This window comes from Asterias amurensis, chromosome 14 (genome assembly GCF_032118995.1).
Source record: "Asterias amurensis chromosome 14, ASM3211899v1".
NCBI classification, from domain to species: Eukaryota; Metazoa; Echinodermata; class Asteroidea; order Forcipulatida; family Asteriidae; genus Asterias; species Asterias amurensis.
In genome coordinates this window covers 5,264,681-5,289,962 of record NC_092661.1, presented here as the reverse complement: position 1 = coordinate 5,289,962, position 25,282 = coordinate 5,264,681, and the positions used below count along the sequence as shown (strand labels likewise).

Genomic DNA, 25,282 nt, shown 5'->3' with positions numbered 1-25,282 from the left:
GACACCCTAAACATGTTTTACTGGTTGTGGTGTTTATTTGTTATTCATATGTACGTAAGACAGTTTATCCATATATACGTAAGACAGTTGATGTTACACCAGGGCCCAATTTCATAGAGCTGCTTAACGGTAAGCAAATTCTTTCGCTTAACGTAGCAAAAATAATTGCTTAAAACCATTCGGATTCCATGCTAAACGTACACGAGCTTAAGCACGTAAACAATCTGCGCTCGGAGATTTTAGATCGTTTGCTTAAGCAAAACAGAAGAAGGCATTGTATTTTGCACTGTGTGCATGGCCTAGGGCTGCTTAACGGTAAGCAAATATGTTGGCTTAACGTAGCAACAAAAATTGCTTAAGCGTAAACCTATTTCACCAGCGGTTGCTAGCTTAAGCACGTAAACAAACTGCGCGCGCAACATTTTAGATCGTTTGCTTAAGCGAAAAAGAAGAAGGTGCTGACAAAATGGCGGGCAAAATAAATGCGGAGTGCACTCGAGTAGCGATAAAAAAATTCATCACCTTCTGTGTCTGATATGTATTATGTGTAATGGTTCAAAGTGCCCCTCGAAAGGTTTACACACTAACTTGAAAGTAAACAAGAAGATAATACATTGTACAGCATGATTCTGAAGCATTTTAGGCACTCGTTTATTCGCTACACCTACCATACAAACGCACATACAATCACCGGTGTGCCGGCACAATAACATCGTTTGCAATGAGTGTTGCACTATGCGCTGTGTGAATAGGGTGCTTAAGCAAAATAGAGGCTTTAAGGACCCTTTTGTTTGCTTACCTATGTAAGCAAAAAACCTTGCTTAAGCAAGGATATGAAATGAAAAATTTGCTAGGTGCGCCCGTTAAGCACAAAATCGACCGTTACGGGATGCAGCTCTTTGAAACTGGGCCCGGCGCTTAAACAGGGTGCTTAAGCAATGGGGCTTTAAGGACCCTTTTTGCTTGCTTGCCTCGCCGTTTTAAGCAAAAAAACCTTGCTTAAGCAAAGCTATGAAATCAAAAACTTGCTAGGTGCACCCGTTAAGCACAAAATCGACCGTTAAGCAGCTCTATAGAGCTGCTTAAGCATAAAATTTTGCTTAAGCAAACAAATCATTGTTTAGTAAAATCGGATAATCGGCCAAGACTCAACTCAAAGTAAACTAAGTAAACAGCTAAATACTAGTCATAAGCAATGTATATGGCATGCAATTTTGGCCAGTAACATGTGTAAAATAAGCGAGCTATTTTCGTGCTTAAGCAAATTTTTTGCTTAAGCAGCTCTATGAAATTGGCCCCTGTAAAAAGTGTTGAAACATGGTCGAGAGCAACAGCTGGAACATCATGTGCCACATCACGCAATACGCGCGACGCGCACAGCAATCTCCTTATAAGGAGTTATTTACCCGAGGGGATTACCATTTCATAGCTGGGGTGTTGTGTTTAAATAAATCATTGTTTGCATTTATTTTACTTGTCGACCAACACGTGACCGAAAAGGTTTGTATGAATGGGAGTAAGGTGTGTTGAATCGGTTTTCAACTAGTGGTTTAAACCCGCCGAGGCTTGGTTCTTGATAATTTACCTCGACATCGTCTCAGTAAAACTACAAGAACCACTAGTAACTATTTGAAAACCTCTTCACCACACATTGATTCCCTTATTTATAACGTTGTGTTTCCCCCAAAAAAATTGAAAAATGGGCGTTGAACAGTTTCTATGTCACTGTCTCTTCACATACAAAGTAAAATACAGCATGAAAAAGTCAAAATGCAACAAATAACTTAAGGCAGAAGGCACGGCTAATTATAATTTAATAAAGTAAATAAACATATTTGTGCAAGTCTGATTTGGCATATTTTATTATAAAACAAGGCAAAAATAATTGTAAACAAACTAGTCTCGTTTCAGTTATTACGACCAACTCTTTAAAAAAAGAAATTGGCAAATTGACAGGAAAATTATACTCAAAAAGAGTTTATTTTGTCAAATTGAAAGAAAAACACTACATACAATTTTAAAATGTATGGTGATGTATCAATATATAAATCTGGTTTGCGGTAACACCATTCTACCTGTGTGTTTTAAACTCTACCTGGCAAACACATGGTGTTACCGCAACCCAAAGATAGGAAAACAGACAAAAAATCTCCACAATTTATGACTACCAAGTAATTGTAAATACTAAAGAATACTGAAATGAATTTCAAACTTTCCTTGAATTTCAGTGTTTGCTCAAAAGAATGAGGTTTTAGCATAACTTTTCTTCAAAATTAGAATTTTTTACTCAAACTTTTCATTTCAATGGAAAGTTGAAGTTCATTTTAGTTCACTTAGATCACAAGTACTTGGTGTTTAAAGCCATTTGAAAACAATCACAGGACATCGATTCAAAATGCTGTGGTCATATCATATTGGTTTATTGTTTATAAACCAATAATTAACGACATTAATTCTGGGGGGAAACAAAATAATTCCCTGAGATAAAAATTTGATCCTGACTTTTAAAGTCAAATTCCATCTTCATAATTTCAGTTTATTAAATATACCTCTGTTAAAGCCTCTCATGTAGAATTTTCTATACATTTCAGGGACTTGTCTTCAAATAAAAACGTTAATATTCGTTTGGGTTTGCCCATACACCGATGTGTGTTAGTCAAACTGCCTCTAGCTACCAGGCAATCTCGGTGGTCTAGCTGGTACAGGTATGACACTGCTCTAGCGTTGGAAAAGGAGTAGCCTCTAGTCAAGGCGCATGCGGCACACCGGATAGCTCACACGACCCGAAAAATGTAACGCACGAAAAAAAACTACCACCGCGAGCGGCGATGCCGCGAAGCGCCTTTACCAACTCGTTTTGGGGGCCTTATCTTTTTCTTTACATTTGCCAACGATTTTGATGGGAGAAAATGTAAAAAATTTGCATCGAACGTTCTTGTGACGTCATGCAAGTAATAGTGGCTTCTTATTGGCCAGCAACTCACCACGCTAATGTATTATGCATTACATTTTCTCCCACCAAAATCGTTGGCAAATGTAAAGGAGAACATAAGGCCCCCCAAAACGAGTTGGTAAAGGCGCTTCGCGGCTTCGCCGCTCGCGGTGACAGTCTTTTTTCGTGCGTTACATTTTTGAGGCTGTGCGTGCTGTCCGGTGTGCCGCGTGCGCCTTGACTAAAGGCTAGTAAGGTGGGGTTCAAATCACACCCGAGTAGTAACGCCTGTGATTTTGTTTTCTTGGAACTCAGGGAGTAGACAGGGTTAACACATCGCTGTATGGGTAAAACCAAAATGAATACATTTTAATACTGCATTACTTTTTCAGGAACTTTGACCGCTCCAGCTGTTTCTCTGACCTCGCCTGGTCCCCCGATGACCTCGGCTATTAACCAAACCATCTCTCCTGCTATTTACATTACTCCGACTGGTACCCTCTTCTCCACTGCTGCCTTTGACCTCGTGACCTCTCCTTGGATCAGCATGCCCTGAACTTTGACCTCCACTGTATGCACGACTACCGGATGCATATCTTCCTCTGGATGGGCTAGTTGCGAGGCGGGGTCGGTAACCAATTGGAGGGGTACCGGTGACTAGAGAACCACTCGAGTCCGACTGGGATCTCGGCAGGTGCCATTCTTGGTTACTTGCTGCTGGTGAACGAGGCGTGGGCCGATTCAAGCTAGACTTGCAGGCATTGGCATAACTGGAGGTTGTGATAGAAAATCAAACATGTTACTTATTAGCAGAGGTTCAATTTGGGGTTTTCAATTGTATATCGACAAGTCCCATTCCTGACTGACCCTCATTCAAGTGGACCAGGGCACTAATGTAACTCATGTGTTAGTTTTTTGCAAATAGCAAGTACCAAACGATATTTAGCCGGCTGTCGTAATTGTCCTATCATTCTATTTATCAATACTGTGTCCTTTAGCAAGACACTTCACTATAGTTATAAATGGGTACCTACTAGGGTAGAGGTTGATAAATATGTGACTGAGAAAGCCATGGCACATATCATTTGGTACAGTTCCCGCTATTATATCACTAAGCACACTAGTAATAGCTCATACTCTTTCTGGGCAAGTGTTCTGGATTCTTCATGGTGCACTTCACATCCAGTGCCTGGAACAGGGGGTGGATTTCACAAAGAGTTAAAGACTCATCTTATAATAATAAAATAATAATAGTATGTATTTGTAATGCACCAAATCAGATGTTCAAGGCGCAGCAGATACGATGCAAACAACAATTCATTAGCTTGGACTATAAGCCTTAAGTTTTTAATATTTTTCTAAAGAGAATGAGGACTAGTTCTAAGTTTGCAATATCTTTGTGAAAGCAACCCTGGGGCTTAATGCCCCAACGACAAAGCAATTATGGTAAAGTTTGTTGCTCAAGGACACAAGTCCCATATACACCACAATCTACTGATTGAAACACCAGAGCTCAAATCTGTGCTCTGCACCGCTCGCCCACGACCAAACCATCCTTCCTGCCCAAATATGCATCCCTCAAGCCATACATAAACTCAACCACCACCAGTTGTCCAGCATTGTTCTGAAGATGGGCAGAGTAAACTGTTTAAATGTCAAGACCAAACCGGCTCTTTTCAGAGCCAACACTCCCTCCAAAGAGATTTTGCACTTGAATATACCTACAAGTCTACCTGTTATGTTAACATTTATGTCCAAAGGACAAGGCAATAATAATACTGTTTCTTGCTCCCACAATCAGAACTCTAAACCCACACTTTGCTGATCTCAAATAACAGAGCTCAAGTAAGTGCTCTGAAACACTCAGCCAAAACAACCATAAGAAGGTGTCTTACCTGTCAGAGAGACAGCCCTTTTTGCCAACCCTCACACCCGGGGATGGGGTTGACAGAGTAGAACTTGCCGTCTTGTACCCTCCACTTGACGAATCGCCGTCTGAATCAATCTGCACTTTCATCCCCAATGGACTAGTGTCAACGTTAGCCAGGGGCAACTTGGAACCCTGTAGCACCGATGGAGATGTGCCTGTGGAAGGGTGCTTCCGGACAGGCCACTGTAGAGTGGGGCTGTTCGGGTTGTACGGAGGGGCACAGCTAAAATCTTTTGACTTTGTCGAGGGCTTAGTTGGGGTTACACTACCAGATACCACACCGGACCATATCCCTTGCTTCCTATCTGCGGGATGGAAATTGTTTCATGAGGACAATCTTAATAATTTGTGTAGAAAACTCAGTAAAGGATAGCAAACTGTTCAACAAATCTAGGGCTACACTGGTTTCCCTTTTTACCCAAAAGCACCAACATACATGTAGTTTATAATAGATGTTAAATTTCCATCGGGAATAAAGAATATTAATTTTGGTTTTTACCCATACACTGCTCTAGAATTACAAGGGTTGTGGGTTCGATTCCCACCCGAGTAACATGCCTGTGATATTTTTTCACAGGACTCGGGAAAGTACTGAGTATACAGTGCTAACACACATCGTTGTATGGGTACAAAACCAAAATTAATATACATGTAGTTTGTTCTACATTGGTAAATAGTGCAAAAAATTTACGTAAACCTTATCCGTTTTCCAGACATCCTTGAGCTCTGCACCCATGTTGCATTGAGACTATTTTCACAATATGCATTCATAATCATACAAGTAGTATACATCTAAACATATCCAAAAACAAACGGTTATAAACAGCTCTAGCCGGTCATTATCAACTGTTTAAACACCCGCACGTGACGCGCTTTCCATCAATAGGATCAGCGAAACTGTCTGAGCTATTTATGAATGGTCATGTGTCACATCTCTCTTTATTCTCATTCATCAATGCCCCTTTGTTCAAAGAAGAAAAAAGTGTTACAACTCTAGTCAATTTGTGACAATCTGTTTATTGAGCGATTTGTCACAGCCACAATTTGTCACAGCCACAATTTGTCACAGCCATAATTTGTCACAGCCACAATTTGTCACAGCCACAATTTGTCACAGCCACAATTTGTCACAGCCACAATTTGTCACAGCCACAATTTGTCACAGCCACAATTTGTCACAGCCACAATTTGTCACAGCCACAATTTGTCACAGCCACAATTTGTTTTCTTTTTATTTACCTCTCTGCTCATAAAGTCCCGGATCCAGACTATTCTGTAGCTTCCTTGTGGACCATGCACCCTGTAGGGTTCCTAGACTTCCACTCCCGGTGGTGTTCTCACTGCCGGAGTCGTAGGAGGATAGGTGGGGACTGCCAGCCCTGATGGGGAGACTCCCGTTCAGCTTAATCTTCTTCTCGGTCAGCTGGTGATTCTTGTCCCCCGGTAGGACGCGGTGGACGTGGCGTGTGAACTTAGGCTTCTTCACCGAGTCCTGAGAGAAAAGCGGGGATAATTTGTCAAGGTGAAAAGTTCTAAACAACTTCCTTATTATAGATTTTTACCCTCACACCTATGTGTGTAGCACTGTAAACTCAGTACTTTCTCCCGAGTCCTGCGAAAAAAAAAATCACAGGCACATTACAACTTGGTGGGACTCAAACCCACGACCTTTGCAATTCTAGAGTAGTGTCACACCAACTAGACCACCGAGATCGCCCGGTAGCTCGAGGCAGTTCGAGTCCTATGTTTCAGCAACATTACCCCTAACATATAACAGATGTTAAATTTGCATCGGGGATAAAGAAATCAAATGCATCAAATCAAATTGTTTATGCCAGAGAGTATACAGTGCTGACACATATCAGTGTAAGGGTTCATATCAAATTGATTAACTTCCTTATTCATGTTATTCATGTAATATCTCAATAATTCATTATCACACTATAACAATATGGCATAGCTCTTCTGTATACGCGTCTGCACGGCAACAGACAACACTGTGAGAAAACGATCAAAACGGGAAATTTTTACATTGGGAGCTGCATTATTTCATGAAAATTACAGATTTGTGAGGATTATATTAGGACCAAAACCCACCACAGAAAAATGTATGCCGCCATAGAATGTAAATCTGTTGAAATTAGTGGCTTGTTGCAGGTAAGATTTGAGTTATAAAGCTTTAAAAAATTTCCGCCCCAGAAACGGGCCTTAATAGTTAGGACTCTGTATCTGTGTACAGAGGAAGAGTCCTGTATAAGGCTACCTTCATGTATACATTGACTCCTCCACTTTCCCATTGACATAACCTTCCTGTGAATCCACACCCTCCCTAGGTCCAACAAAACATATACATGTACGACAGGTTACAGTGCCCTGCAAGATCACTTCAACCCCCCACTTCCCATACTGTAACCCTTCTGTACCCAATCCCTCCCTAGGTCCTACTAACACGACTAAACATAACCGATATCATGACTAAACTAACAGTGCCCTGCAAGCCCAACGCCAACCCTCCACTTTCCCAGTGACATAACCTGTACCCAACCCCCCACCTTCCTAGTTCCTAATTAACACACCCAATAAGCAACACGTCCCTTCTAGCCCACTCTGTACCCAGACTCTCCCTATGTCCTACTCATAAACCAGATAAGCAACACTGCCCTTACTGCCTTAAAGCCCACTTCTACCTTGAACAACCCTTCTGTACCCAATCCCTCCCTAGGTGTTACTAACATGACTAAACATACCCGAAAAACATGACTACATGTACATTTATGTAACAGTGCCCTGCAAGGCCCACGCCAACCCTCCACTTTCCCAGTGACATAGTAAACTGTACCCAACCCCCACCTTCCTAGTTCCTAATTAACACAACCAATAAGCAACACGTCCCTTGTAGCCTACATGTACTTCAACCCTGAAAATGCTTCTGTACCCAGACTCTCCCTATGTCCTACTCATAAACCAGATAAGCAACACTGCCCTTAAAGCCCACTTCTACCTTAAACAACCCTTCTGTACCCACTTCCTCCCTAGGTCCTACTAAACATACCCAATACAAAACTCTCTCCTTCTGGCCAACTTCTATCTCAAATAACCCTTCTGTATCCAGACCCTCCTTAGAGCAAGTTCGAGTGCGCACATATAGTCCACCAGTTGCCAGTGGTCGACCACAGACTAGCAATGCACATGCGCAGTGACATACTCACACCGAACGACTCGTTTGGTAGTCTAGTCAACCTTCCACCTTTTCGCTAAAGTGTCACTGGTTCCCCTCTGCGCTTAACACATGTTAGAATGGAACATGCTGTTGGGACCAGTGAAGAAACCATGGGCTCGAGGCTGGTTCCAAATGGTCGACCACAGTAGTCAACCAAAGGTCGACCAGCCTGGGTTCGAGTCAAAATGGTCAACCTTTAGTTAACCATTGTGCACACTCGAACTTGCTCTTACATGTAGATCGAACTAAACATACCCGATATGTAATGGTGCACTCCACATCTACCTCACCCCCGCTCCTGCATACCCTCCAGTTTGTCATGACGTAGGGTGGATGTCTTAACTTCTCCTTCATCCCTGGTTCATTTGTCTGAGATATAACCACCTCCTTAATGCACCTGACTGAACTGTCTTCACAGTCTGTCTCAACGAACATCTTCCACTTGAATTCCTGATAAGAACAAGACTAAAACATTATTGAACGGAATGACAACTTAAAAACGCTGGACATGACAATACTGATATTATCCAAACATTTTGAGTTTTTTTAATAAAGTGGGTTTGGGAGGAGTCTCACGCAAAAGACACTATTAAGGGGGCTGGGGGTTAAAGATGTACTCTACCAACCTGAGGTGTTGGTCCGGGTCGGCAATGATTCCCAAACACCAGTGTAAGGTGGAGGTTCTTGGGCTGATTTCCCGGTAATGCTGTGGTGTCTTTACTCGGCAATAATGGAATACTCTGACAGACATATTTATCAATAAAATAAAAACACATCAAAATAAACATATATTCATAAATACCTCAAACAGTTTTGCTATACCGTGGGGATGTTTAAACGTTAAACGGTTGATAATGACCAGCTGGAGCTGCTTATAACACCTTTTGGTCCCGGATACGTTTAGATGCATACAACGCGCTAGTCTTGGTGCAAGGCGTTTCTCTTTACAGGCGATGCGGACACTGTTGGTGAGTTGGCAGCGCTGTGTGAAAGGAACCGAGAAACGTCTTGCACCAAGACTAATACCCGCACAAATGTATATCCAAAAACGGTCTCACTCAAAATGCAACACACGTACAGAGCTCAAGGACATCATAAAGTTTTACGTGATAAGTTTTACAGAGCTTCTTACTTTATTACGTCTTTAAACCAAAAGGCATTTATGAATGGGAATAAAAGAGTAGTGTCTCGTTCTTAAACTGCCGTTTAAAACCTTGCAGGGTCATGGCCGTGCGATAAAGGCCCTTGCCTTCGGCTGTGACTGTTGCAGTTGCATTTCTTACACCATCTTTCTCATATTTAATTGCATTAAACAGCCCGAATGAACAAGTGCCGCTGCTTAAAATACACTCCAATGCACCTTAGGAAACCAAGTTTAGTTAAAAAAAGATGTTTTTTTTGCTTCAAAATGAGTGCGCCATGCCGGATGCCAGATTTTTGGGTGGGAAAGACATATAAATTATGCAACAACAAAATTAACATGTTGGTGTTGGCCAGTCACTATGGGTGCGTTCGATTAGCTTCCCCGAGTCGACCCCACGATGCTCACTGGTTGAGCACACTACAAGAGCTAATTGAACGATCACTCACCCCCTCGTTGTGACGTCATGCACCCCTAAACTGATCCACTCCACAAGCAGGGCACTTGGGGCTGATCCGGGTGAGCCCCTGGAATGACTTCAAAGCTATTCAAACATACCGGGGGGCAGACCGGGGTCGACCCAGGGAAGCTAATCGAACGCACCCTATAATAAGTTATGTACATGTAAAGCGAAAGCAATCAATCTGGTATGCGCTGTTTTCCAGTGGCGCAAGAACATCAGCTGTGCTTTCTGCGTGAATTATGATTCAGGGTTATTTGTGTTGATGTGACAACTTTACACTGACAGGTCACAGTAAAAAAGATTATTTATATAACATGTACACAAATTAACCTGGCCCGATGAGACTGACCTTCAAGCTTGATAGAGGAGGGAAATGCTGCAGTCTGTAGTTCTCCAACTGGAGTCCCTCAATCTCCATCTGTAGATCCTTCCGATGACCCAGGGACTTTATCCCGAGGGCGAGGAGGTCATCCATGGAGAGGAGTAACAAGCGACGCCCGGTGATGTTATGCTCTAGCATCAGGGGGGCATATTGGGCCAGGTCACTTCGTCTCATGTCTGTCATAGGGTATTACATTGTAAGTGAAAAAAACTACATTGATTTGGCATTTATTAGGCTTTTAACTCTTTCAGTGCCAAGGTCGTACATGAATAAAGAAAGTACTGAGTATACAGTGCTAACACACATCGGTGTAAGGGTAAAACCCAAAATTAATATTTTTTATCCCAAATGAAAATTTTACAATAATTGTAAATCGTTGCGGTACCCGCTGCCAAAACATAGGATTTGTACTGCCTCTAGCTACCGGACAACCTCGGTAGTCTAGTTGGTAAGACACTGCTCTACAATTGCAAGGGTCGTGGGTTCGAATCCCACCCGAGTAATACATGTATGCCTGTGATATTTGCTCAAAGGAATCTGGATAGAACTGAGTATACAGTGCTAACACACATCGTTGTATGGGTACAAATCCAAAAATAATAGTCATACATGTACTATGTATTTTATGTATTCCGAAAAGTGACATCAATCAAACATGGTCCCTGGATAAAAGTAGGAATATTTTATCCAGTACAAGTGCTTAATTTCACTGTTCGCCAAGGCTTATTAACACTCATAGGTTGAACATCTCAGAGAGGGGAGATCTAAATGTTACCTTTGGCATGGAGCTGCAAAACCCACAGGTACACCTCTTGCTCACTCCAATAATTAGCGTCATGTTTGACGTCGGCACCAAAAGGAACGACCAGCTGACCATAGAGGGCGTCCTCAAGGTGCCGCAAGTGATTTTCCCGCGAGTCCAGTTTGTTTTCTTTTTCCTTCAGGCAGCGCTCCATCTGATGGATGCGTGCCATCGTCTCCTCAATTTCCCCTCTTTTATAGAGAAGAAAAACAAAGAAATAAAAAATTCAGATTGAAATTTGAAAAAAAAAAAAAAATTATTCACTTTTGGCGACACAAAACACATTTCTCAGGTACAATGCTGTGAAGAAATGTATTGAACACAATCGAGCCCTCAAACTTTCTCTCTTATTTGCCTATTTTTATTTCAAAACCTTCAAATTTAATCGTATGACATTTGGAGCTTGCTTATTGTATGTTAGCCTTAAGCGAAAGGGCGCCATTAATCTGCAGGTCGCAGGTTTAAATCCTACTCCAGGAAAATCGTCTTTGTTCAACCCAAAATAAGATGCATTGTGTTTTAACATTTACTTACTTCCATTGTGCCTTTTGCTTCAGGAATGTGCCTGTTTCTTCTGATAAGGGTTCTGTGTGGAAAAAAGAAGAAAACGTATTTTTTTTTTTTAATGTATTATGTAAATTTTCGTTTAAAACCTTGCAGAACCATGCCCGTGCGATAAAGAGCCTCGCCTTACATTAGGGCTCAGTCCTTTATTGCAGGGCCATTTCGTATGAGGCAATTTACAGGCAACTAGTTCTAGGCAATCTAAAAGTAGAAAAAAGAATCACAGTTGAATTTTGACAAATTTTTTTCGTTGGGATCATAAATAAAAAGTTGTTTTTTTATTACTTATCGGCTATCAAATGGCACTTTCACTTTGGTAGCCTATGAGTAATTTTAGAACACTTCAATGGTCTTGTAGCATGCACTGCAGTTGGTTGCCTACAAAGTAGCCTCGTTTGACATGGCCCTTCGCATCGCCGACTCTTTATTCCAATGTCCTATGATGGCTTGCACCAGATTTCTTACCATCCTCAATCAGTCGGTCCAGTGTCTTGAGAATCTCCTTGAAGGAGGGTCGTTTCTTGGGGTCTGTCTCCCAGCATGGCTGTATGAGGTTGGCTAGTTTCTCAGGACACGAACTAGGGATTGTTAACCTCTAAGGAAGAAGATTAGTGATAGGTCAAAGTTTGACGACAAAGATTATAAGGAACATTAATAGCAGAAACTCAGTTTAAAGGGCCACGTTGCCTTTGCTAATTGGAATTGCTTGTTATAATTTTTAATAGTTATTCATGCAAAACACATTTTTGATTCATGCAAAAACAGTATATTTGAATTTTCTCTGGAAATATGATGAGCGGAAACTGCACAAGGTCTGCTGTTTTGTGGAGTTGACAATTAGGCCATACAAAATGGCTCCTACAAAAATGGCTGACTGTGTTTGGTCAAGAAATTGAACAAAACCAATCTTTTGATCTTTGTTGTTGAGTTTTAGAATATCTTTCCTACAATATTCATTTAAAAACAACTATTTTTGGTGGTCCAGAGCGCCAAATCTAAAGGCAACCAAATTTGAAGTTCAGCCCCCCGGCAATATGGTGAGAACGAACCAATAGTAATAACTTACTTCGTTCTTTTCCACTACAGCCCAGGCGACTTGGATTCCATCCACACCTTTAAAGGGCACCTCCCTCGTCAGAAGTTCCCACAGTACCTGAGAGAAACACAAAGCATGGAACTTATGGACATCGCTAGGGCAAGGGTGGGATGAGAGTTCCTTTTTTGTTTGTGGATCGAGTGTCATTGCCTAGCAGTGAAGAGCACCAGACCCAAGCTCTGGTGTTTCTGATCGGCAGATTGTGGGTTTGAGTCCCAGTCGTGACACTCGTGGACATAAGCAAGACAGTTATGATGCTCCATCCTTCAGATGGGACGTAAAGGTGTTGGCCACGTGTGTTGTGTAACTGACCTTGAGCACCTGGCAGGATCCTGCAAGATGTACCTTTGACCTTGCATTCATTCACATGTGAACACACAATACACTTGTTTCATACAAACATTATAAGTGCACACAAAGCAGCATATAATCAAAAGTACAATTAACTGCTGGTGTATGTAGCTGACAAACTTCGTCACTTCGGAGCAGGCCAATCATAACGCAGAAATTGACAGTTTACGTCAAGACCAGTGCCTGTGTTTATCCTTGCAAATAAAGACAGAGGACCAGTCGTATTATGACACAGCTCCTTTATATGTTATAATTACAAGTAAAATCGTTGAGTGGGGGTAAATGGCCGGGTTAAATATTTATTGTTAGAACTTATTTTTTGTGTTCTTAGAGCCTCAACAACAATTCAAGATCCCACAAGACTACAAACGACAAAAAGACATTCTTATGTATAACTTTTCTTCCTGACTCACCACACCATAGGAGAACGTGTCACATTTCTCCGAGACCGGCTCCCCAAGGATGACCTCGGGTGCCATCCAAGGAAACGTTCCAGCCATCGTCATCATCGCTGTGCTACCATGGAAACGGGATGCACCAAAATCAACTAGCTGAAAAAGTAAGTTTAGTGAAGAATTGAGCATAGCTAAATATGATATTAAGTTAATTTATTTATACTTTTTTTCCTTTGTTAAATTGGTATTGTGTAAGTAAATAATAAAGCATAAAGAGCAATCGCAAAAAAGAAAACAGCGTTCATTTGTAATTTTGTGGTGTCAATTAAAGGAACAATTATGTCCAGATTTGATTTTGGATTTTGGGAGAACCAGGACGTGTGACCAGGTTGTACTTTGCTGAGTATGTATATCTTGTTCTTTGAGAACTAGGTCCTGCCTTTTATTCATATCTGAAGAAAAAAATGTCCGGGCGGAAGGTAGCAAATTGATTTATGGACATTTTCAGGAACTACTGCAGGGGCATGGGGGGTACTGCATGGCTAAACAACTCATGCCTTATTGGGCCAGGCATACATGTATCAGTCTGATAACATGAACAACATGTGCAAGGGTCCAAACATTTGGGGGTTTAGATACATGTATTATATGTACATTGTACACACAGTTCCAGAGGGTCTCTAGCTACCAAAATTGGGCCCTAGGGTTTATGATTGATCCACAAAATGAGCACTAAAATGTTGAAAACAGTAAATGAAAATGAAAAAACTCTAACCTTCACAATCATGCCGTCGCATATCACACAGTTCTTGGATTTCAGATCCCGATGAATGACTTTAACTTTGGCCTCATTGTGGAGATAGTTAATACCTACAAACGAGGAAACAAAGAAACATACACAATCAACTAAATGTGACATGCTATTTCGGCTGGTAACCTTATTCTAGTAGGCATAATTTTGTTATGACTTGCCGATTTGTTTGTGCTTAAGCAGCTTTTATAACATTGGGCCTTGTGTGCTTCAAAATTGATCAAGCATAGTTATTTGAAAGCACCTGTGTGTTCTCAATGGCTTTACCTTGTTCTATCACTCATTTGGCCACGATTCGATAGAGCCTCTTGACCACCAAAAGCAGCTTTATAAGTAACACAAAAAGATGCTTACCAGAATAAGGGCACCAGCCAATATGCCTTGTCACCATGTATTATCTAAGACTGGTGTCCTGCTTAATTTTGCTTAGCAGACACTTTTAAGCAACGTTTTCTTCTCTATGAACTTACATGTAGGTCATGTAGGTCCTGCTCACAGACATTGACAGCAAGGTATCGTGCTTTTGGTTTGCTTATAACAGCAGAGTTGATGAAATATGAATTTTGCTGATGGCCCCTTAGTGAGCAGACAACGTCTGCTTAACGTCTGCGGGAAACTGGACACAGAGCTTACCTAACGCTACGTGACGTGCCCAGGTAAGAATTTGTTTGAAGTCCACAATGTTTGCCGGGTCAGCAAGATGAGAGTACAAAGATCCAAGGGAGGCATATTCTGTACAAAAAAAAAAAAAGGAATGAAATACAAACACATGGTAAGGCAGTGGACACTTATTGGTAATTACTCAAAATAATTATATTAGCATAAAACCTTACTTGGTAGCAAGTAACGTGGTTGATAATATAAAACAATGTAAGAAATGGCTCCCTCTGAGGTTAGGTGGTTTTTGAGAAATAAATAATTTTCCAAGAATTTGATCTTGAGACCTCAGAATTAGATTTGAGGACTTGAAATCAAGCATCTGAAAGCACCAAACTTCGTGTGACAAGGATGTTTTTTCTTTCATTATTCTCTCGCAACTTCGACGACCAATTAAGTTCAAATTTTCCCATGTTTGTTATGCATATATGTTGAGATACACTGCGAAGACTGGTCTTAGACAATTACCAGTAGTGTCCAGGGTCTTTAACAGAAATTACCATCTTGATAATAAATTGTTCAGACGAAGCCAAACTTCTCAAGATTTTTTCCAGTAATAATTATCAGCAAAAATTGTTTGTTCTGCTTTCTAATTGATAAATCTTACTGGAAATGCGGGACAGGATCAAGTGATTACCAAACTCTGACGTGGGATAAAACAACAATCTGGCAACATTGGTTAAGTGTTCAATAATGATTTGGCTAAATCATGAAATGTTAATGCATCACATGTAACTAGATGCATCAAAGGAGTAGGAACATTTCAACATCAGAAGTCACATGGTGTTGACTTTGATAGCCTTCTCAGGTTATTTGAACACAACTTTTCAGATTTTTTCCAAGGGCAAACAAATTGAAAAACATAGGCCTGACAGTAGGTAGAAAATCATGCCATGTTCTAGTCAATGTGAAATCGGGTTAGCTTGGTGAGGATTCAAACCTGCAACCTTGTGATTGGAAGTCCTGTAGTCTAACCACTAGCCATGGTGACCGTTGCTCCACTATGGGGCTGATGCAACCCTTTTTCAGATTTGTTTCCAAGGGCAAACAAATTGAAAATCATACTATCAAGACAGTAAGAAGAATATCATGCCATGTAATGTTCTAGTCAATGTGAAATCGGGTTAGCTTGGTGAGGATTCAAACCCGAAACCTTGTGATTGCAAGTCCTGCAGTGTAACCACTAGCCATGGTGGGGCTCATGCAACCCTTTTTCACACAGCATCCCTCATCCACGTGCGTGGAATACAGCCTTGGGGAAGCCCCACAATTACCACGAAGCATTCATTCTGTCTCAGTCTAGGTTCCTATTCATCAGGGATCTACATTGCTGCACGTTTCAAAAATACCCTCCGCTTACCCCTGACTCAGAGCAGAGGTGGCTATTCCCCTGGGTTTGTCAATTTGCTATTTACAATCCAATGTGAAAGATTTGACCATGGTTGCCCCCAGGGGAAAAGAGTACTGTAAAACATGTAAAAAAGGGGTAGTGAAGGATCCGTGGCTTCGTAGAGTTGAGGTCATCGTGAGGGGTCATGACATGCAATTAAGCCCTAATGAGCAGAGTCCAGTGCATTCACTGGCATGACTGGAGTAAGGATATAAGGTCATCACCTGGTCATGTAGGAAGTTTGGGCCATTGTGGAGGTTCTTGAAAACAAACTGTCCAACATGTTAAAGGAACACATTGCCTTGGAATGGTCACTATGGTCTTTGAAAAGCGTTTGTAACCGTTTGTGATAGAATACATAATGGGTAGAAAGATTTTTAAAAAGTAGAATACAATGATCCACACACATTTGCCTCAAAACTGCGTGGTTTTCCTTTTACTTTAAGAACTAACACGGTCAGCCGTCGTGGCCAACCGTGTTTGTCGACGAGGTAAAAGGAAAACCACGTAATTTCGAATGATACTTACGTGTGTGGATCATTATATTCTACTTTGAAAATATCTTTCTAATTATATGCATTTTATAACAAACGGTTAAATACCCTTTTCAAAGACCAACTCGACCGATCCAAGGCAACGTGTTCCTTTAATATGTCCCCTTATGTTGGAAGCAACTTGCTTTTTTATGCACTGTGCTTAGTGCTTAGTGCTTACTGTGTAAAAGTGAAAATACACTCTTGAAGCATGCCAAGCAATGCACACAATTCCAACTTAAAAATAAAGCAGCGTCAGGAGCCAGAGCACTTACAAACATTCTAATACGCAGTATTTTTAAACGCTTGAGGGTGTTCTCAAACAAACTTATATCACTTCCGGTGGTACAGGTTAGGACCTTTAAAGGAGCTGTTACAACCCACTTCTAACATGTCTCAAGCAACTTTAAACTACACAACTGTACTGTGCAGGAAAAAGTAACGGAACGCAAATAAAAACTACATGTATGCATACCCCTGGAAGTAATGAAAATACTATTGAGAGTGCCCTCACGCATTGACAAATACTGAAAATACTATTGAGAGCGCCCTCACGCATTGACAAATACTGAAAATACTATTGAGAGCGCCCTCACGCATTGACAAATACTGAAAATACTATTGAGAGCGCCCTCACGCATTGACAAATACTGAAAATACTATTGAGAGCGCCCTCACGCATTGACAAATACTGAAAATACTATTAAAAGCGCCCTCACACATTGACAAATACTGAAAATACTATTGAGAGCGCCCTCACGCATTGACAAATACTGAAAATACTATTGAGAGCGCCCTCACGCATTGACAAATACAGCGCATTGGATCGAATACAGTATGTTTCCAAGCACCTGTACACATGGAATGTTCCATTGGATTGCCAGAACGTTCCATTCACTCTGTAGGATTGTTTAGGGATGTACTTGAACATCATATTGATGCACTCTTGAGGAATGTTTTCGCTGTCCAATGGATCGAGGGCGTGCCCCTCAGAATCTTCTTTTACATATAGAAAGTGCCTGACTTTTAATAATAACAATAATTGTGGCTTCTTATATAGCGCACATGTTCGTCACTCAGTGACGCTCCTTGCGCTGTAACATACAGTATTTCCTGCAAGATGGGGGACTACGTTTTGAATTATGAGACCTAATTCTGATAGCACCATGTAATGTTTTACAAGGTGCTGTGGCGCAATTTGCTGCCGATCGGACCAGGAACACCGGGGCGAACCCCTTCTCTTTTCGATAAGTGCACAGGGTTCTTTTACATGCGTTACATAACACATGGGACCAACGGCTTAATGTCCCATCCGAAGGACGAAACAATGGTGAAGTGTCTTGAACACAAGTGTCACGGCTGGGGATTCGAACCCACACTCTGCTGATCAGAAACACCAGAGTTTGAATTCGGTGCTACTAACCGCTCGGCCACGACACTTCCACTTTTGAGGTGCTATTATGCACTGCTCGGTGTGAATATTAGGATTACGCACTATGCATTACGCACAACGCATAATGGACACATGGATTTGATTCTTACCGGTTACAAGACAGAAGTTCGGGGCTTCACTGACCGCACCATAAAACTCAATAATACTCCGATGACTAAGACAGCTCAGCACTTCAGCCTAAACAATCAAAAGACCAAACCAATATCAGAGTTTAAGCTTGTGTTATCATGTCAACAGTACATCACATTAACACTTGCTACAGTATTAAGCATGGACTACTGCTAAGCAAATTTAATAAATTGGGAGTTAATCATCCTTACAAGCAGCTACATGTAAGAGCTGAATTGCGAAGGACGCGGCTACAGTGTACAACATGTTCGAGAAGCAGGCATGCAAGGGAGCCTTTGGCAGCCAGCCCCATCAACCCATTATGACCACGGGTCACCTTGGTCATTGGTGAGAGGCGAGCGCTTTATGCACAAGCCAACCATGCCTTTTGCAAAAAAATACACAGCAAAAATATGAGCAGGGCACCATCACAGTCACATTAATGCAAATGTTACGGTATTCTGTTCATGGTTAGCAAGGCTTTTCTGAGCTAGCAAGTTTTTCGACCCACATGCTTGACAAATATTGTTACACTTTAATTACATCTTCCATCATTTGTGTCTTCGTTCAACCTGTCAACCAAAGAAAGCCAAATGGCCCCGAAAGGTTTCTTGAAATTGTGTTAACAAATTTTTTAATCTTTCTCAGTAAACGAAATGTACATGTACAATGTATCTTGCTGGTTTACGTTGCATTAAATGGTGTACTCCAAAGTCAATAGTATACAAATATTGACTGCTTTGAGTGCTATGGTTAAAACTATGACTCCCGAGGTGATCCCCGGAGGGTTCAATTTTCCCGAGGCGAAGCCGAGGGAAAATGGAATGCTCCAGGGATCATCAGTAAAAGCAGTCAATATTTGTTTTATAACACCCAAAACATTTCTAAATACTGTACAGACTTACAGACCTGAATGCTAAAATCCAAGGACGACGCGAGCGAATACAGATTGCAAAAACTTTTAGTGTGCTCTGCAGGCAGTGTCATGAACATGTAATCCGAATGGTTACAGGCTATTAATTTATCATCCTCATACACGCAACCGACGTCTGGGTACTGCACGCCGTGTGCTAGTCTTTCGGACTAGCGCACGGCAAACCGATATGCGCTATAACACGACCGTCGTCTAGCAAAACTAAGACATATCATGTGACGCGCTCTAAACCAATGAAGAGGCAGAATATTTGTACGGGGTGTTATAATATTGATTGAGTGATAAATGCCCTCATGTGATAACATGTGTCATATTTGTATGATTAATGACACTTGAGGAGTACACTAAACAGATCATATATGATAATTGCACTGTAGGATGAAAAATTGATTGCATTAAATGGTGTACTCCAAAGTCAATAGTATTGAATGAGTGATAAATGCCCTCATGTGATAACATGTGTCATATTTGTATTGATGACACTTGAGGAGTACACTAAATAGATCATATGATAATGGCACTGTAGGTACTGGTAGCCTTGGAACCATTAACTAAACTTGGAGTGTTAAAAAAAAACAATGATAATGAAGAGCTTTTGAGGTTCCCTCTGAACATGCTGGAAGAATAATCAATTTGCAGATTTTAACAAAACAGTTAATACAAGTGTTCTTAATACTGTGTTCTCTGCAGTTGCATTTAAAGGCAATAGACACTATTGGTGATTACTCAAAACATTTATTGACATAAAACCTTTCTTGGTGACAAGTAATGGGGAGAGGTACATTGTAGATGGTATAAAACATTGTGAGAAACGGCTCCATCTGAAGTGCCATAGTTTTCGAGAAAGAAGTAATTTTCCATGAATTTGATTTTGAGACCTCAGATTTAGAACTTGAGGTCTCGAAATCAACCATCTAAACGCACACAACTTCGTGTGACAAGGGTGTTTTTTTCTTTCATTATTATCTCGCAAGTTGTATGACCGATTGAGCTCAAACTTTTACAGGTTTGTTATTTTATGCATGTTGAGATACACAAACTGTGAAGGCTAGTCTTTGACAAACCAATAGTGTCCAATGCCTTTTATACTGCGTTCTCTGCAGTTGCATTTAAGCTAATGTATCAGGTCGATACGCCCTAATATTTGCAGGCCGACACACAATTGATTTTGCTTTATTATTGATTTTTCAGTGGATCTAATTCCCCTAATCATGCAATATTAAACAGATCAGGACTTTCAAAACAAAGATAAACACCGGTCGAATAAATAAACGAATCCAAAGACCATTCTTGGATCTTGATTTAAAACATTAATGCAAAGAACCAGCTACCGACGTTGACAAGTGGTCACTGCAGCAGATTGCATTTGACGATTTAAAGACCATTCTTTAGACCAAACACCATTCTTGGATCTTGATTTAAAACATTATGCAAAGAAACATCAGTTTACATCCGTTTTCCCAAGTTCAGTATAATTTTCCTTTTAAAATCTCAAGAGAAAACATTAGGCGTACACTCTTTTCCCCACTTTCTTGAGGCTCAAGAGACAACAAAGTACCTCTTTCCCCAAATTGAGAACTTCTTGAGCCTCAAGAAATAACATTCAACACGTACCTCTTTTCCCAAGTTCAATACTTTCTTGACTGCGACCTCTTTATCTTGGGAGATCCATGTTGCCCTGTAGACACTGCCGAAGGTTCCTCCTCCGATGCATTCATGAAATGTTAAATCGTCAAATGCAATCTGCTGCAGTGACCACTTATCGCTGTTGGTAGCTGGCATGGCTGATACTGGCATCATGGCTTTCACATTCCCTTTAAAGTAAATAAATAATGTTTTAGTAAAAACAATAGTTTATGTTTGATAAAGTGTCTTACATAAAAACATAAAAAATGTCAAAGCAATTGAGACTACACCAGTACGAGTCAACCACACAGTAAAAGGCAATCAATAAAAAAGGTACAGAAGATTAAAAAATAATGTCTTTTAAAAAGCAATGTATTGAGTTGAGTTTTAAAAATACCAAAGTTGGTAGAGCGTAATTGTCCTCAAATCAATAGTTACACACGTAATTGATTCCAAAGAGTTAACACTCATAATAATAAAAGTGGATTCTCCTAGCGTGCATATCCGTCACTCAGTGACCCTCCTAGAGCTGTAACATACAGTTTTTCCTGCAAGGTTTTATGAGGGACTACGTTTAAAATTGAGTTTAGTAGGGGTGGCAGATCTCGAGGGGAAGGCAGGAGGTGCAAAGTGTAGAAGATGTATACATTTCCTCTTTCACACGATGATCTACGTCCTTGGTAAAAACTTCCGCTAGTGTAAGGTTTTGTTGTAGGTCCACACCTACAACGGACATTTAACAAGAGACCCTGGACACTTCAAAAGTTATTGTCCTTTCACACGATGTGCATTTTGTAATATATGTTACAACCATGCTACAATTTAGCAAGGGACCCTTGCTAAATTTCTCTCGTGTGAAAGGGGCTTATAGCAGCTCTGGGCAAACGATGATATCTGATAAGGTTCAATAAAGTACGGTCCAAAGAGTATCCTTTTCAGCTGATACTGATCAGCTTATCTTCTTTGTAAGCTTCCTAGAAGTACACAATAGCAAGCTCAAGGTTGACATTCTAAACGAGAGGGGATCTGTCCAAAAGATTAAGCTAAAACCCTGAGTTAAGATTACTTTCTGGCACACATTCTTACGCAGTCACAACACAATGTACTGTCACCCTCAGTATCTTCACTGCATTGACTAAAACTGTAAGTAACCATGGTAACATGAGTAATACTGTAATCTTCAACCATCCTGTCAACAGGATCCCAAAAGAATAGTTAAATCTTAAAGCCAATAAAAACAAATTTTCTCTTACATGTAGCTTTTTTTTTGGTCAATGGCAAGAAAGGCAGGTTTTGAACTTCATGGTAATAAAAAGACAGACAGCAAATTTTCCATTGTTGGAAGGGCTCTTACATGTACTGTACTACTTTAGGAAAGACACGCCAGTACTTTATTGGACAAGTTGGATAGGAAGAGTTTTACTCTCCCAACAGCCACACAGCCTACACTGTACAGCTGTATGATACAAATTTAATTCCCGAGACAGTTTAAATACCTCCAAGACAGTTTCACATAAATTAAGAAACTCTGTAAAACTTATCTGTTTTCAGATGCCCTTGAGCTCTGTACGTAGGTGTGTTGCACGTTTTCCAATGCATACGAGACAGTTCTCTGATGCATTCCTGCGCGTATAGTCTTGGTGCAAGACGTTTTCTGTTTTCATTTCACACACAGCGCGGCCAACTCACCAACAGCGTAAATTACAACAGCGCCAGCATCGCGCGTATCAAAAAATGTCCTGCAACAAGACTAGCGCGTAGTACAAAAATGTATCCAAAAACAACAGGTTAGAAATTAGAAACAGATCCAGCTGGTTATAATCAACCTTTTGAACACCCCCACGTGACGCGCCCTCCACCAATAGGAATAGCAAAACTGTCTCAGGTATGAATGTTTAGGACCTTATCCCACTTTTGTATTCAATTTCAAATCTTAAGGTACATGTACATTGTGAAGGGCAATTCGTTTACAATAAAAGGCTTTCTTCGAAACAGGCACGTGACACTTGGTCCTTGGATAAAAATGGGATCATTCATTGTGTACATGGCCTAATGTACACTGTACATGATGATGATGCCTTAAAATAGACTTGTAATTAGGCTCTTTATTTTTTTTATTTTTAGATATTCCAAGAGCATAAGAAATCAGCAAGCATACTAATAAAAGGAAGTTGCATGATCTACTTCCCCCTTTCAGAAAAAACCATCTTGTATCAGAACCATAAAAAAGAAGGACACTTCAAATCACTTGAGAAACTTAATACGTACATTGCACGTACTACACTGTACAACTCGGATGAACACACATTCTGATGTTCAGTCAGACCACACATCTGCACTGATAACGCAAACTGCAAATTGATTTTACAAGTCTTCAAAAGAAAATTCCAATTTAACCCAAGCTACTAAATAAAATTGTGTTTTAATGCTAGTAGTTTTGTTTTTGAAAATTTACATACAGATGAGATTGGGATTGGTGACGAGTGCTGAAATTACACTTCCCTCTCCGTGTTATTGCCAAGGACAGCTTATAAATTATTGCACTTCATCAGAAGCAGCGATTGAAAAGCTGTAGCAAGAAATTCAATTTAATCATTTCACCAGCACCTCGGACCAGAAGGATCTAACTCTACACTAGACTCAATGAGCCAAACCAAGGTCAGTAATTTCACCATCGGAGTCTGTAAACTCACGACCCAACGAGTCCAGCTGAACTCGTTTGTTTCTCATTTTGACTACATTGTACATTGTTGTATGACAAATGTGATTTCTGTTTATCACTGAAGAAGTTACCCAAGGCCTGTAGCCTCATGCTTCATTTTTGGTGCCGACATTCTTAGAATAGTGCCAAGTGGGTGCCGAGTTTGCAAGGTGCAGACATGTTAGTACCTATCGAGGATAACTTTCCGTATGGCGCCACCACTTTTTCACTCATTTTTACAAAAAGGGATTTATCAATCAGGTAAATTAGATACTATATTATTTTATTTCGAATGAAAAAGTGGTGGCGCCAAATGGAAACTTTTCCCCTATCCCTGAAATTAGAGGAAAAGAGAAAACTGAACAGGAACAAAAGAGGAAAAGATACTATTCCTATACTTTTGTACACAGAAAGTGAAGAAAAAAAGACGAAAGTCGAAACCAAAATAGAGGAAATCGGCTGAAAAGAGGAAGTCTCACATGCCTGAAGGTGCCAAGTTTGCAGGTGCCGAGTTTGCGAGGTGCAAAGTGTCCGGTATTGGACTGTACATAATTATAATAGGCCAATCCTAGTTGCGATAACGTAACCCTCCGGGTAACTTTCCGTATGGCGCCACCACTTTTTCACTCATTTTTACAAAAAGGGATTTATCAATCAGGTAAATTAGATACTATATTATTTTATTTCGAATGAAAAAGTGGTGGCGCCAAATGGAAACTTTTCCCCTATCCCTGAAATTAGAGGAAAAGAGAAAACTGAACAGGAACAAAAGAGGAAAAGATACTATTCCTATACTTTTGTACACAGAAAGTGAAGAAAAAAAGACGAAAGTCGAAACCAAAATAGAGGAAATCGGCTGAAAAGAGGAAGTCTCACATGCCTGAAGGTGCCAAGTTTGCAGGTGCCGAGTTTGCGAGGTGCAAAGTGTCCGGTATTGGACTGTACATAATTATAATAGGCCAATCCTAGTTGCGATAACGTAACCCTCCGGGTAACTTTCCGTATGGCGCCACCACCTTTTCACTCATTTTTACAAAAAGGGATATCTCATTGAGGTAAATTAGATACTATATTATTTCATATCGAATGAAAAAGTGGTGGCACCATACGGAAACTTGTCCAACCCTCCTTCCGACGGTTATAAGTCCTAGCATCATGACCAAGGACTGGGGTGAGGAAGGAAACATCCCTCATTTTGTTAGGCCTTAGGCCTATATCATCTACTCCTATCTAAATTCCTAGAATTAGAACTATAATATGACAGGTTCTCTCCGCTATTTATCGTCTCCACGATTGCCAAGTCTATCTCTTAATATTATTTTTATTTATAGTAATCATTGCTTGTAAAAGCTCCACTGACAATGCCGCGCAGGTGTCCTCTGCTTCTACGTACGTTAAGAATAATAAAATGTATTGGCTCTACTAATACTATGATAATTTTTACTATTAAATAGGGGGTAAGCGTATGAATTATGAATTACAATTGGGCCGAAACAAATAATAAACAACACTGATGAAGAACATGGATGCAAGATCCCCAACATGCCCAAGTCCAAGAAAACAATGAATGAGTGAGACTTTATAGAGAGGAGAGATGATGAGCTGAAACTTACTTAATATATCACAAAACCCATGGATCTGTCCAGGGTTTCCAGGTAGGTTGATGGCGAATCACAGAAAAGAGTGTGTTTGACCCCCAGAATCGTGACTCACAAACTCATTTCAATCAAGATTTCAAGAAAAAAAAACATGCTGTCCCGATCCAACGGACTGCAGCAGCTGCTTCCGCTCGC

At 40.6% G+C, this 25,282-nt stretch overlaps 1 protein-coding gene and 1 non-coding gene across 2 annotated transcripts; one reads left to right on the top strand and one right to left on the bottom strand.

Annotated features, from left to right (window-relative positions):
* Nucleotides 1-3,147: 3,147 nt before the first annotated feature.
* On the bottom strand, nucleotides 3,148-25,282 carry LOC139947547 (mitogen-activated protein kinase kinase kinase 20-like). Its single transcript, XM_071945487.1, has 16 exons — nucleotides 25,103-25,282; nucleotides 20,777-20,976; nucleotides 18,210-18,297; nucleotides 14,721-14,819; nucleotides 14,052-14,146; nucleotides 13,295-13,432; nucleotides 12,501-12,587; nucleotides 11,900-12,029; nucleotides 11,405-11,456; nucleotides 10,844-11,061; nucleotides 10,036-10,244; nucleotides 8,709-8,822; nucleotides 8,338-8,532; nucleotides 6,102-6,354; nucleotides 4,828-5,167; nucleotides 3,148-3,702 (listed from the first exon to the last, which is right to left on the bottom strand). Exons 2-16 carry the CDS (start codon nucleotides 20,960-20,962, stop codon nucleotides 3,321-3,323), a joined length of 2,586 nt encoding a protein of 861 aa, XP_071801588.1. The 5' UTR covers nucleotides 20,963-20,976; nucleotides 25,103-25,282; the 3' UTR covers nucleotides 3,148-3,320.
* Trnac-aca (transfer RNA cysteine (anticodon ACA)) lies at nucleotides 10,499-10,579 on the top strand. The gene has a single exon. It is a non-coding gene; the product is annotated as a tRNA-Cys (tRNA).